The sequence below is a fragment of the Plutella xylostella genome, chromosome 14 (assembly GCF_932276165.1).
Source record: "Plutella xylostella chromosome 14, ilPluXylo3.1, whole genome shotgun sequence".
In the NCBI taxonomy this organism is placed as follows: domain Eukaryota; kingdom Metazoa; phylum Arthropoda; class Insecta; order Lepidoptera; family Plutellidae; genus Plutella; species Plutella xylostella.
The window spans coordinates 4,728,642-4,744,319 of NC_063994.1; the positions used below are offsets into that span (position 1 = coordinate 4,728,642).

The 15,678-nt window shown below is 39.6% G+C and overlaps 2 protein-coding genes across 2 annotated transcripts in view; one reads left to right on the forward strand and one right to left on the reverse strand.

Annotated features, from left to right (window-relative positions):
* Positions 1-863: 863 nt before the first annotated feature.
* LOC105387570 (transmembrane 7 superfamily member 3) lies at positions 864-15,017 on the reverse strand. The gene is made up of 9 exons (XM_048625432.1): positions 14,613-15,017; positions 13,685-14,011; positions 12,865-13,124; positions 10,947-11,118; positions 9,645-9,812; positions 3,590-3,742; positions 2,973-3,233; positions 1,958-2,111; positions 864-1,341 (listed from the first exon to the last, which is right to left on the reverse strand). Exons 1-9 carry the CDS (start codon positions 14,680-14,682, stop codon positions 1,245-1,247), a joined length of 1,662 nt encoding a protein of 553 aa, XP_048481389.1. The 5' UTR covers positions 14,683-15,017; the 3' UTR covers positions 864-1,244.
* An 88-nt stretch (positions 15,018-15,105) lies between these two features.
* Positions 15,106-15,678, forward strand: part of LOC119690311 (ankyrin repeat and sterile alpha motif domain-containing protein 1B) — an 88,608-nt gene continuing 88,035 nt past the window's right edge. Inside the window, exon 1 of the mRNA XM_048625430.1 lies at positions 15,106-15,545. Within this exon, the coding sequence (XP_048481387.1) occupies positions 15,442-15,545 (104 nt within the window). The 5' untranslated portion in view covers positions 15,106-15,441. The remainder of the gene's footprint in view (positions 15,546-15,678) is intronic.

Here is a 15,678-nt window from a genome sequence, read left to right on the forward strand (position 1 = left end):
TCAATTATGAAAAAGTAAAAAATATTCATTTAAAAGTTCTTTCACAGTGGACCTCCGAATTTAATAAACATTACAAAACGCATGGCAATCATTTTCACAAGTAATTTAAATTTCCCGCAATTTAAGTCACCCCTGTATATTCGCACAACTTTGTGCAACAATGGCCCGCCTCAAAAACGCACACCCTGTATAGCAACTGACAGATACACTTGTTGGGATTATTCACGCTATTCTGAGAGTATGTCTGTTGCGATTACTTCACAATACTTACACTGTTCCCTTTTCACATGCAAAACTATTGAAGTAAAAGTTTATTTATAGCTGGCATGGTGTAAATGTATGTTTTATTTTTATTATAAGAAGGCATTTAAATTTATGTCTAGCCTATACACACGGACGACGTATGCGGTGGTAAGTATTTTACTATGTTTATTAAGATTCACATTATTATGTTATCGAAATAAAATACTTTAGTTTCAATATGATTGAAATGATTTATTGGGGAAGTAATAAAATAACTATACCTTTACATAGTTGACTTAAGAATACCTATTACTACTAGACTATCACATTTACAGTCTTATAAGTTTTGGCTCAGGGGTTTGAAAACTGTGATGGCGACTATAGTTAAGAACTATTAATATTAAGTAATGTAGTTATTTCTAGTTTATAAAAAGGGTTTTGAATATTTATTTAACAAACGTATAAAGCGATAGCGAATTTCGATGATTATTTATTTAATAAAACTGTATTAAACACTGTAAGTGTATATAAAATAGTAAATATTGAGTCAAAACAAAAACAAATAGTTTAACAGTAAAGAGAGCATAGACTATGAATTATTAATAACGTATATTTAACGTATGTTTATAACGTTAACATTTATATTTCTGATGATAGGTTTATTTTGAGAAGGTACTTACTAGCTAGTAACTTATGATATAAGTTTTGTGCCAGTATTACTTATAATTAATATATTTTTTTGATAAATTCAACAAACGCATAAAAAATCAACGTCTTCACTACCTGTAATATCCAAAGTCTTTTGAGACGCTAGAGTATACTTTACTCCTACAAAACTAAACATAACTTAACGAGACATTTGATATTCCCATGAAATCATTTAAGGAAGACTTATTACTTTAATCATCATACCAATATATTCCTTATGTCTAGCCCCTGTAGAGGCTTTCATATAAGGTCGACTTATTATATGAAACATCATACCAATATATTCCTTATGTCTAGGCCAGTAGAGGCGTTCTTTCCGTGGTGCGGGCCGGTTCCTCTATCCTGATGTTCACTGGTTGAGGAGTCACTGTGATCACTCGCTGAGGGTAGCTGGAAGTTGAGAAACAGTGGTTTAAGTACTCATCGTGTTGGGAAATAAAAATAAAATGGTTGCTAACTGGGAATGTTGAATTTAATAATTTACTCATGATTAGAGATGATTAATTTAACTTGAGAACCACAGATTTTTGCGGAACATACTTTTTGTTTGTCTGTTTAGACCTAGGCAGCCCACCCCGTGCAGTTTGTCAAGCAACTTACTGGACACGCTGTATACGCCTGGCGTAAGTGTCCAGCCAGGGTTAGGTACTTAGGCTTTCAGCGACTAACAACGGAGACAAACGGTAGACCAGTGCAGAAGAAGCAGATAAGTCTCTGTCTTAAGCCATAATTATCTAGACCTTATACTTTGAAAAATATAGCATTGAGCCCTATGGCTGTTTTTAACAGCACGCGGATTTCATCATGCACGTTGGATGGCCGCCATTTTCCCGCGTCTCGTGATCAAATCCGCATGCTGTTACAGCCTATTACGTTGGACCGATCCTTATTTCTGGTGAATAAAGTTTGTATTCCCTTGAAAACCTACAAATAATGTATAAAATCTATACATTTGACAGCTGTCATAGGGTATATGCTATATTTGACAAGGTATAGACAAACTCACCCAGTCCACACTCCATACACCGTAGGACCCTCGGGCATCCTAGGGCTGATGCTGCGCGGCGGCGGCGGGAAGGGCGGGCGGCCGCGGTGACGGTAGTGCTGGTACAGGAACCCGGTCGCGGCCAGAGCCACCCAGAGCAGGGTTAGCAGGGCGTCTGGAATACGAGGTGGGTGTTTAAAGGGTTAAAAGGCTGCTGGTCGTGTCTGGCTGGAAGGGTTGAATGGAAGCGGGAAGCTTTTAGAGATCAGAAGGTGACCCTCATCATCACAACCCTGATGGGTCCGCAATGGCTTATACAGGTAAGAAGGAAGACCCTAAAAACCACAACCTATCAAGCCCACAATGACTAGCAATGGGTGGCGGCCGCGGTGGCGGTAGTGCTGGTACAGGAACCCTGTGGCTGCTAGAGCCACCCAGAGCAGGGTTAGGGGCGCGTCTGGAATACGAGGTGGGTATTTGGAGGGTTGAATGATAGCTGGTAGCCAAGGAACATAAGGAATTCTCTAACGAGAAGTGGTAGCTTATAAGATTATACCACCTTCTGGTATACTCTTATAGTGCTGTTAGAGGAACCCAGTCGCGGCTAGAGCCACCCAGAGCAGGGTTAGTAGCGCCTCTGGAATATTTGCCAGGGGTTAAGAGGGTTGCGTGGAAGAAGACCGTTTTAGAAATGATGGGAATATGTGGATGTTTGGACGTATGTAGTCTGTATAAAAGAGCAGCACAGGATCGAAAAAGTTGGCGTACACAAAAGGAGGCGTACTTATACCCAACAGTGGCAATAGACGGCTCATGATGACTATAATATTGTTTTGTTACCACTTCATACTTTTCCCATTTGAACGGACGCTAAAGCAGTTCCCACGAGAAATGAAATATGTCAATATGCGCCTACGCATGTAGTTTTAGCAACAATATTGTTTGGATGTTGAAATAATGCTAAATGTATCTTCTTCTCGATTACTTTTTTAATCGAATCCGGGAAAAATATTATTATTTAGGTATAAAAACTTACCATTGAGCTGAAACGGTGGGGACAACACAGCATAATTGAACTTCGGAACCGTTGCTCTCCTCAAAGTATTTATAATAATGTACTTCAAATTGCCCCCTATATAGAAGTCTATAGGGTAAATAATCGCATACGCTCCCAGTATGCAACAGCATAGCAAGTTGGATAGGAAGGTTATAGATATTAATGTGACTGATGTGAGTGTCATTATGAATATGAACACTGTCCAGAAATTGAAGTCTTGCTCTAGGATTTCATTGCCACCTGAAAAAGAATGTTAATGTTAAGATAGAAATAATTTAAAGTGTGCTTTAAACTAGAGGAAAGTCTTCAATGTTCTTACTGCATGTATTTTATGTGTAGTGTCTTATATTTTATAGCTCAGCTAAAGCAAAAACATTAGTAAACACTGTGATTATAATACTAATTAAGTACATTTGTTGTTATATATTTCATCCAATTGTAAAGGTGTGGGCAGTGGATCCAATTCGCCCATTATTTTCATAAAGATTGTACTCAAAGCTCTTTAGGTCAGATACTTTTGTTCTCTCTTTCACCTAAAACCTGTTACATGCAGGCACAAATCCACCTCAAAACTATCAACAACCAATCAAACTCACCAGGCAACCGGTAATACACAATGGCGGCGATCAAGAAGCCGAGGTTGAGCGTGGACAACAGAACAGCGAACACTGGGATGCCGTAGAACCACCAGAACACCAGCCAGATGGCCCCGAAGAATACGCCGGAGAGGAGCGACGCTCCCACTAGAGCTAGGAAAGAGAGAAGGAAAGAATGAGTGAAGTTTTGTAGCATTGGTTTTTGTGTTGACACACCGCAATTAGGAGTTCCATCATCAGCCTATAGCAGTCCACTGCTGGACATAGGCCTCTTCCAAAGCACGCCACTTAATGCGATCTTATAGCTTTCCGCATCCTATCATAACCAGCCACCTTTCACAAGTCGTCAACCCATCTAGCCGAAGGGCGTCCTAAACTACGTTTGTCTAGTCGCTGTCTCCACACCACTAAAGTATTTTACGTAGTCGGTTTATGCCTGATGACATCATCAACGATCGTATGGTGTAGTGGTCAGTTAAGGTCCGGGATTCGACCCCGGCTCAAGGCAGAATAGATCAAGAAGCCGAGGTTCAGCGTGGACAGCAGAACAGCGAACACCGGGATGCCGTAGAACCACCAGAACACCAGCCAGATGGCCCCGAAGAACATCCCTGAGAGGAGCGACGCTCCCACTAGAGCTATAGGAAAGAAAGAATGACGTTTCGTATCAGGGGGTATATCAAAACACAGTACAATTTAACAGTACCTAATTACTGTCAAATTCATACAATCCGAAATTCTTTCTCAAAACAAGTTCCCGATAGGGGGCTGTGCTTTTTGTGTTGAACAACACATTGGTCAATCATAGCGCGATCTGGTACCGTTGTCAATTAATGGTTGATGAACAATATAATCCACAGCTACATAAAATCAGCGTCCACTGCTGGATATAATGCCACACTCAAGGAGTAATTTATGACATACGAAACTCAGCAGTCCTCGGCTTTCCTCATCCAACCACTAGTATTTAGTAGTCTCCAAATCAGTGGTGTCCTAAATAAAAATACAAAAGCACCAATTTATATTCAACGTGATGACATACCACCTAAACTAATACATTTATCACAGTTAAACAAACGCAATGCCCACACGCTAGTGATGCAACGAATGTGCGTTTTTGGACATTCGCGAATGCGAATATCTGAAATCGACATTCGCGAATGCGAATGCGAATATTCAGTTTGTGTTCAAATTTGGCGTTATTTGTATGGTTTGGTGGTAGTCTCGTACTGAACGAGGTACGTTCCGGTCTAGGCGCATTCCGAATCAGACTAAACAATACTAGACGCAATTTTTTTTTAAACGTTATTTAGCTCCGTAACATTGCGACTGTGTGCAGTTTCTGAGGACGATTTACACGAAAAACGAAAAACGTATTTAAATGTATGGCTGTCTTGCTCTGACACTATACTGTCAAAATACGCTTTTTTTTATGTACACTCACGGACAATGAAAATGATGCATTAAGAAAAACACCAAATTACTCATAAGCGCAAAAAAAATACTTAATGACGACTTCTGCAATTTTTAAGTTATTTTAACGACGATTTGATTGATTGATTGAATTGCACTATCCCAGCCAGGTTTTACCCTGCATCCTGGATACGCCAGGCCCACTGGGTAGCACAGAATATTTTTAAAGGAGGGGGAACACACGCTCAGGGACAGGTTGGGAAAGTGAGTATAATCGACCGAGTATGCACCCTTAAAAGCCAATATAGGAAGAGTAGGTACAGGTAAGGAATAAGGTTTTTGGAGAGCGTATCTGTGGCCATCTGTGGCTTACTCGTGGCTCGCAGTGGTCCTGTACTGATGCTGCAGTGGTCCTGTGCTGATGCTGCAGTGGTCCTGTGCTGTTGCTGATGTTGTCCTGTGCTGATGCTGCAGTGGTCCTGTGCTGTTGCTGATGTTGTCCTGTGCTGATGCTGATGTTGTCCTGTGCTGATGCTGCAGTTGTCCTGTGCTGATGATGCAGTGGTCCTGTGCTGTTGCTGATGTTGCCTGTGCTGATGCTGCAGTGGTCCTGTGCTGTTTCTGATGTTGTCCTGTACTGATGATGCAGTGGTCCTGTGCTGATGATGCAGTGGTCCTGTGCTGATGCTGGTGTTGCCTGTGCTGATGCTGCAGTGGTCCTGTGCTGTTTCTGATGTTGTCCTGTACTGATGCTGCAGTGGTCCTGTGCTGTTGCTGATGTTGTCCTGTGCTGATGCTGATGTTGTCCTGTGCTGATGCTGCAGTTGTCCTGTACTGATGATGCAGTGGTCCTGTGCTGATGCTGGTGTTGCCTGTGCTGATGCTGCAGTGGTCCTGTGCTGTTTCTGATGTTGTCCTGTACTGATGCTGCAGTGGTCCTGTGCTGATGATGCAGTGGTCCTGTGCTGATGCTGGTGTTGCCTGTGCTGATGCTGCCGTGGTCCTGTGCTGTTTCTGATGTTGTCCTGTACTGATGCTGCAGTTGTCCTGTCCTGTGCTGATGCTGCAGTGGTCCTGTCCTGTGCTGATGATGCAGTGGTCCTGTGCTGATGATGCAATGGTCCTGTGCTGATGCTGAATTTGTCCTGTGCTGATGATGCAGTGGTCCTGTGCTGATGATGCAATGGTCCTGTGCTGATGCTGAATTTGTCCTGTGCTGATGATGCAGTGGTCCTGTGCTGATGATGCAATGGTCCTGTGCTGATGCTGATTTTGTCCTGTGCTGATGATGTAGTGGTCCTGTGCTGATGATGCAATGGTCCTGTGCTGATGCTGATTTTGTCCTGTGCTGATGATGCAGTGGTCCTGTGCTGATGATGCAGTGGTCCTGTGCTGATGTTGTAGTTGTCCCGTGCTGATGATGTAGTGGTCCTGTGCTGATGCTGTAGTGTGTGACTGTGGGTGGCTGAAGTGTTCCTGTGTCTGATACTGCAGTCATGTGGATGTAGATTCATCTAGCGTTCCTATGCCTTGCGTCTGTGGCTTCTGGGGTGGGTAGTTTACGGGATTGATGATACTTATTCTGTGTTTGTGCGTCTTCGAATGGTGGTGATAGTTGATTGAAAATAGATTGATGTTTATTTCTATTTATGATTCAGTTCTAGCTTGTTCATATGCATGCAGCGGTTGCATATTAGCTATAGTTGCTATAATGATTTTATTGTATTTTATCCTGTGTTCGTTTTACAGTTTCCTTTGAATAGCGTTCGTTGATGTAGACAGCTACATCTCTCCATAATATACCAAGTGGTCAAAAGAAAAAAAACTTTAAAGAATTCCATTAAACTATTCGGTGAGCTATTGTTTTAGGGGTACAGTTTCTTTCTATAACATTTTTGTTATTTTCTATTTCAAAGTATCGTTGTTGCAATGTGGGATTTTTTTAACCAACTTTGGCTTTGTCTACTTTAACCCCATTGTTTCATTTTGGGTCTATTTTATGGCTTGCAGATGTTCTGTTTCTTTTAGCGCAATGGGTCTACTGCCGGGGTTTTTGTAAAGAAAATACCTAATCTGGGCTGAAAGAGAGCTTATTTTTAAGAATTACGTTTGCTGTGGGAAAAATATTAGTTTTTATGGTCCTAAACCCTGCACGTGTTTGTATAATAGGATACCTACGTTAGTGTTCATGCAATGAATAAATTGGGGATATTTTAATTTAATAACTGCAGTTTAAAAAAAAATCGTTGATATTTGCTGGATGGTGGAGGCGCCGTGCTAGATTTTATTTTTTGGGTACGCACTGGTTTCATTATTACTTAATCCTTTTCAAAATATAACAGACTGATATTAGGTACACTGTTCATGCAACAAAGAAATTTGAGGTTTTTTGTTGTTGACTAAAGGTAAATTCATTTGGAGATACCTTGCTATTTGGATTAAAGCAATATGTATTCTTGTGACCCTTTTAAAATATGTATTATAATCACCACGTTTTTCTTAGTTGAAGTAACCACCACTCTCGTTCAGGACATTGAGAGAAAAGGCTTTTAATTTCAAATGGAGCATTTGGAAGGATGATAAAGTATGCTGATTGCCTTCTGCCAAGTGCCTTAAGGTCTAGATGGTCAAACTACGGTGGTGCAGATAGTTGGTATTACTGAGGCAGCGTCAGCCGGTCTCTAGATTGGGATTGGAATTCTCTCACCAGATTCTCGCGACGATTGTTGCTTTAGGGTATGACGGTGGCGGATGGCGAACTTCTATCAAGCCTTTAAGGGTCGGTACAGGTACAGGGGCTGCGTCACACTATAATTACTTATACACTTCACTCACACACTAAAACCGCACACATTGTTTAGATGACTATTGGTGCAAGGCAAGAGATTAGGTAATGTTATACTCTAGTATACACATTCCAAAACTTTTTCAATAAATAAGACATCACTTAATAACTTATAAAGACTCAGGCGCTTTCGTACAACGGTTACTGATAAACAAAAGGCAACGCAAAACAAAGGATTTTTGTGCGCAAGGGCCAGCGGCCAACACGTGTTGGGGCCCGGGAGCGCCCGGCGGACCCGACCGTCCCGCTTGCCTGACACAATGCAACTCCTTTAAGTTATTTTAACGACGAATCAGAATATTACCAACTAAAAACGTTAATATTTTATTAAAATTTTCTATTAAATGTTAAAAAAAATAGGGGCTATTTGGTGTCTGTATTTTTTAAGTAGAACTATTTCTTTGCACGTGAGTGTATGTTGAGGTCTTATGAAACTACAAGGTGGACCAATAGAAGTCATCCGATGATTTTGGCTCTCATTTTTTTATGAAAAACTTGGATTCTGTTTTTTGATTATGTTTATTTGAACCTTTACAATTTTATTGGTAAAGTCTAGAAGATGATATCGGCAAAATGGGCGCCGTCACAATTGATTGCCATACGGGCTCCTTTTGTGGCATTTCTCATCACTCCAGCGAGAACTTCGGGCAAGAGATTCTCGCACAAGGGCTTCCAGAGACACGGGATCATTCACATAAAAACGGGTCTTCAAAGAAACCCCTCAAAACCGTCACAAACGGCAAAATCGGGCGATATAGCAGGGAAAAAGGACAGATAAAACGAAAAAAAGGCTTCCCGAAAACTGAAGTAAGTATACACAATTATTCTGCGATCTTGGGGAGTATATCACTCTATGGCCTCTGAACTTGTATTCTGCATTTGTCTAGTCCACGAATATCAAAACAAATTTGAAATTAGCGTCCATTTGTACAAATGAGAGCAACTTCCAATAGGGTGATTACTTTTGGCCCACCTTGTATTAACTATTTCTAAAGTTTCATTGCCCAAAAAAATAATTAAATAAATACCAAATGATAAAGGTAATGAGATTAAGAGGGTAACTTGTAATAAAAGGTTCTAGACGAATGGATTTTGATTTTGTTAACCTAGCATAATTTTAAAATACTTTTTTCTAATAAGTACTGATATTTGCAAGACATTCGCACAAAATTTTGCGAATGCGAATGCGAATGCGAATATCCAAAAATGTGCGAATATTCGCGGATGCGAATGTGAATATTCGTTACATCACTACCACACGCAAGCAAATGTAAGGTCATCAAACAATTAGGGCCAGGAAAGACGGTCGTTTCTTAGAACCTTTTAATATGTAATATGCTGCTGTCATTGTACCTTTCGGGAAAGGCCTGTTGAGTTGGTGACTCACATTTGTGATATACTTAAGTACATATTTACAATGTCGGTCAGGGTATAGGTTAACAAGTGTGTTGGCACTTGTTTTATAGGTGTGACAGATACGGACAATACTAGGGTATGATATTTCTGTTGTTGTACGTGTTTAAATGAGTACCTATTACTATTTTATTTACTTGGTAATGACTAATTAACTTTAAAGTTTCCGATAGTAGATAACTACTGGGCAGAACGGCTGAAACGATTTGGATGAAACATAGTTTAGACATAATCTTCTATCCTCGTCATTTTTTTAAAATGAATATAGTTATTTACATACTTACCGATGTATAGCTGGGCAGTCAGCTGATTGGCTAATCCTTTCACCACGGTGACAAATCCTAGGCCAGCTTAAGTGTTTTGTAAATTCATGTGAATACATACCAGGCCGCTCCAAATCCGCAATAATCGCGATGATGATGTACGTGACGAGGGCACCAGAGGCCATCCCTATGAGGAACATCTCCGTCTTGAAGAACCGGTGTCCGAAGTAGCAGACGAACAGCCCCACGAACAGAAGGGCCGCGCATATCATCTGGGAGAGCACGTCATCTGGACAGGACAATTATTATTAATAAATATGTAGGTACATAGGCGAACTTACTTGGGCGTTGTGGAGAAAGTGATAGGTAGTGCGATTAACCGAGAGGAAAAAGATAATTTGTTAAAATACCTATAAACACCTAGAATACACTTACTTACATTTAATACATGTATGACAATTTTATTGTGATGAGGGAAAGTGTAAGTCATCAGCTGCTAAAGAGTGACATAGTGTTATTGTGATGAGTAGGCATTGATTTATATATTCCTAGCGTAAGGACAGGCCGAACCGCTGAAGAAAATGGCACCCTCGCGCTGGCCCTAAAATCTCATATACCTACCTGTAATAATTTGTTTGAACTAGGGCCTGCGCGCGAGTGTCATTTTCAGTGAGCATCCTTTCTTTTGAAATTAATTGTGAGTAGGTAATTGTAAGTCATCAGCTGCTTAAGAGGAACATAATGCTATTGTGATGTGTAGGTAATTATTTATCATTGTCATTAATTAGTAAACGTTCGCTGTTGCTGAGGAAGGGCGTTATCTAAACAAAACATTGTTATTAAGAGTCATCACCGGAGAGCGTTGGTAGGTAGCTCAGTCGGTAAGCGCCCGCTTCTCACGCAAGAGATGCGGGTTCGAATCCCGGCGCTGGCATGTACCAATGAGTTCTTTTAACTTAAGTACAATGTATACCATCGCTCTTACGATGAAGGAAAACATCGTGAAACCTGCATATCTAGATTCAGCACATCTAGATATGTGAACCCACCAACCCGCAGTGGCCCAGCTGTGACAAGTTTATAGCTACCTGGCCCTGTAGCACAGGTCGCTGTTAAGACGTGACATGAGTTCTCCGTCGCGCTCGCTCTTGAGGCTGCGCGATGTGAGTGAGCACGATACAAAACTCTTGTCACGTCTTAAATGCGCCCCATACTAGCCCTTCTGTCTCAGGTCACCAAAGAGCCAAACAGAGTAAATTTTTGTATAAGTACCTTTGTCTTTAATAGATCGAGTGCAGCCAATATGGTTGCGCTGCGTGTCTTAACACTGGTAAACTTGATTTTAGGGCTGTCACAATTATCGTAGGGCTATACAAAATGGTAATAATATCGCACTGCAAGTAATCTCACTCAGGTAACTCACCCAGCAGCTCGCAGTCAGCATCGCCCAGCTCGGGACGACATGCGTATGTGACGGCGGGCACATACAGCGAGTAGCCGGACGCGGCGCGCGCCACGCCCACCAGCGCCGAGCCAGTGCCAGCATAGGCGCTCAGCATGCGCCGCATTGACCACATCACGCCTGTTTCTGGGATCTGTGGTGAGGGACTGTGGTCAGGGATAAGGATGATTTCAAGCAGAAATTGGATAACGTGACTTATGTAATCCAATATTTTAAATAAAATTTAAAAGAACTTGAAAAGTACAATCATAATAATGATATAATTATGTATATCACGAAATCATATTTCTTTTTATTCGAGTATTATCAGTCTCTCATTAAAACCAAGAAGAAAGAGTCTGAGATTTCAGTAATTATGCAGTTGTGTGTTGGCCAAGTATTTTTCCATAAATACCCAATAAGTACGTAATTAAGTAATAATTTTAATAAGAATGAAAAACTACTATCCACATAATCTGGGCTGAAAGAGAGCTTATTTTTAAGAATTACGTTTGCTGTGGGAAAAATATTAGTTTTTATGGTCCTAAACCCTGCACGTGTTTGTATAATAGGATACCTACGTTAGTGTTCATGCAATGAATAAATTGGGGATATTTTAATTTAATAACTGCAGTTTAAAAAAAAATCGTTGATATTTGCTGGATGGTGGAGGCGCCGTGCTAGATTTTATTTTTTGGGTACGCACTGGTTTCATTATTACTTAATCCTTTTCAAAATATAACAGACTGATATTAGGTACACTGTTCATGCAACAAAGAAATTTGAGGTTTTTTGTTGTTGACTAAAGGTAAATTCATTTGGAGATACCTTGCTATTTGGATTAAAGCAATATGTATTCTTGTGACCCTTTTAAAATATGTATTATAATCACCACGTTTTTCTTAGTTGAAGTAACCACCACTCTCGTTCAGGACATTGAGAGAAAAGGCTTTTAATTTCAAATGGAGCATTTGGAAGGATGATAAAGTATGCTGATTGCCTTCTGCCAAGTGCCTTAAGGTCTAGATGGTCAAACTACGGTGGTGCAGATAGTTGGTATTACTGAGGCAGCGTCAGCCGGTCTCTAGATTGGGATTGGAATTCTCTCACCAGATTCTCGCGACGATTGTTGCTTTAGGGTATGACGGTGGCGGATGGCGAACTTCTATCAAGCCTTTAAGGGTCGGTACAGGTACAGGGGCTGCGTCACACTATAATTACTTAAACACTTCACTCACACACTAAAACCGCACACATTGTTTAGATGACTATTGGTGCAAGGCAAGAGATTAGGTAATGTTATACTCTAGTATACACATTCCAAAACTTTTTCAATAAATAAGACATCACTTAATAACTTATAAAGACTCAGGCGCTTTCGTACAACGGTTACTGATAAACAAAAGGCAACGCAAAACAAAGGATTTTTGTGCGCAAGGGCCAGCGGCCAACACGTGTTGGGGCCCGGGAGCGCCCGGCGGACCCGACCGTCCCGCTTGCCTGACACAATGCAACTCCTTTAAGTTATTTTAACGACGAATCAGAATATTACCAACTAAAAACGTTAATATTTTATTAAAATTTTCTATTAAATGTTAAAAAAAATAGGGGCTATTTGGTGTCTGTATTTTTTAAGTAGAACTATTTCTTTGCACGTGAGTGTATGTTGAGGTCTTATGAAACTACAAGGTGGACCAATAGAAGTCATCCGATGATTTTGGCTCTCATTTTTTTATGAAAAACTTGGATTCTGTTTTTTGATTATGTTTATTTGAACCTTTACAATTTTATTGGTAAAGTCTAGAAGATGATATCGGCAAAATGGGCGCCGTCACAATTGATTGCCATACGGGCTCCTTTTGTGGTAACTACTATCCACATTACATTAGAATTTACTTACAACCTCGCCATTTTCAAGCACATTGTCCAAAGTCATCACACTCTTTAGGCCCGCAAAGTAAGCCTCCGGACTGAAGTCCCGTTCTTTCAAGTACACCCTGTAGAAAGTAACCTCCACATCCTTCACACTGTTGCAGTTGACATCAGTTATATCTTTGGCTGCGGCTCCGTCAACAAAGAAATACTCCCGGTTGTAAGTGATGCGGAGGTATGGTGCTATCGGTATGGGAAATTCCATGTTACAACCCCCTGGGATTGGGTCTAAAATAAAAATAACACTTCATTTGTAGTAATTAAACCTGTTATAAGCAAGTATCTGAAATATAGCCTCATTTAACATACATTGAAATTGAACTGTTGATATTAGTTACCTACTAATGTATTTCAATACAGATTATATTAAATCTTTATCTACCAAAAAATATGAATGGTGAAACATGACTCCCTCTGTTTTAAAATGTGTTATATGCAATGTGTGCAATAATAAGTTCTTATCACATTCACAATACAATAACCTAACACCTCAGTTGAACTTTTGAACAAACCAATATTGATAAATTTGCAACTATAGATTGTTACCCTCTCTATAATATTGGTTTTGCAGTTTAATGACTGTACCTTCAATCAATATAAAAAGGACATGGACTTATATGTTAAATCATAATCTTTTGAGGGAAGGCAGGGAGGAGTAATTTAATGCTGAATTTTGAACAAAAGACCTAAGGAACATAAGATTAATAAAGTCAATCTTAGTATGGCAAAACTTGCAAATCTATTAGACAATGCATTATAAACTATTAATGAACAACAAAACCAAATACCTGTAATCTTATATCCGTGTACAGACACATATATTTGAACATCATCAACATTTTGATTGTAAATAAAGAATGTATCAGGCTTTTTAGCAGAAGTGTACAGTCCAATGTTAGTGCCAACAACATAAGACCCCGCAGTAAGAGTATTATTGTACAATGTCACATTAACCAGGTGACTGTGAACTTGGAATATGAGAAATGATACTGTTTTCGGGACAGCACTAAAGTTAACTTGTAGAGTACTGGACTGGTTGACGTACAGAAAGTCTCCGTATAGTTCCTTATTGTTTGTCGTGATTGGTTTGTTTAGTGGCATTGTTATGGTGGCATCTGAAACAAATATTACAATTCATTTGATATATTCAAGTGACTTCTGAGATATTTGAAAAAATCTGGACACTCATATTGTTATGGCATAACTTGTTTCCATTTATGCTATGGCAGCTTGGCGACGGAGTGAGGGAAGGAGAGCGAAACCAAGTGAGGGAAGAACCACACATTCCAGATTTCCAGATCTATCTGCTTAGATACTGCCACTGCCACCGCCACGTCGTCGGGATCTTTAGCACCGTTACATAATATTAGCATCAATAATATGTTGAAAAAAATACTAACTACTTAATAAATTTTCTTAAAATTTATGTATTTTTCCTGAAAAGTATGAAAATATAGATTGGAATTGGAATTTCAATAATGTATAGGTACCTCTATGAAGTATGATAAAAAATTAATTAAGTATGGACGAGTTTAAGTTAAGTATTCCCCTCATATTGTATCTGTCTCAAAGGTTCTCATGATTACAGCTGAATAGCCTACGTCACTGGAGAGCTAGGGAGCTTCTAGGGAGGGAAAATGCATAAATATCATACAGATAAGAACAAACTATCTTACCTGGGAAAACGTATTATTTATAAGTTTTTTTATTACTTACTTTGAGTGGCAACAGCAACGGCACTGAACAAAACTAACACGAAACACAACAAACATTTATCCGGCACCATTATCACATGTCTTTATTGCGATTAGTCGGTATTTTTGTATTTATTTACGTCGACCTTCCTTCTGATTTTCGCTTGTTGTTGTGTTTCTAGCTGTCAAAACTTTGATCAGCTGTTTGTTTGACAGAGCCAAATGTAGGCTTCAGTGAATAAAACTGGCGTTTCCTATTAATTATCACTCAACTAGATGAAATGTATGTTTCCCTTTTTTATGCACCTTACATTATGCTATTCGTTAAATAATCACCGACTTCATTTTTAAACAAACAAACAATAATCACAACAATAATCCACCCACTACCAAATTGAATGAACGAAAACAACACAGTTAGTGAGCGAAAGGAAGGAAGCAGAGAACGAATGTTGTGCGAATGTACGTAGTGTGTGAGCGAGATAGAAAATATATTTTGGAACGATAGCACGTAATGTTATTCACAGTATTTATACATTTGCATTTCATATGACCAAAATAATAGATTTTATTACTATGAATCAGTTAGTAATATATTCCAAAACTGGGGCTGCCTCATTCTGAAAAAAAACTCAACATGTACAGTGATGTCCAAAGTTTGTGTTTGTTCGGAAAGAGGAAAGAGCTCGGCAGTATCGATTAAGTCACGCGTCGACCGCTAGAGCGCACTCACGTCTAAAAATGGCGTCGGCGATCAATGAAATAGTAGTGTGTAGTGAATTCTAGTGTAAAAAATGAAATGATGGGACTGAGTGTTGTTTTTGTGAGTTGTATCAATACCTGAATGGATCATGGGAAAAGGCCAAGAGCTATTGGATGCAGCTCGTGAAGGCGATAGGAAGACGGTCGAGAAAATACTTGGCCAAATAACTAAAAGGAGTGGTCCCTTTACAAGGTGGGTCTTAACTCAATTCTTGGAATATCCAATCTTATCCTTAACATAAGTAAATATTGTAAAAAATATGTGATTTTCATGTTTTTATTGAATGTAAAAGTTCTTTTTAGTAATTGAGTCCCTTTTGTTATTT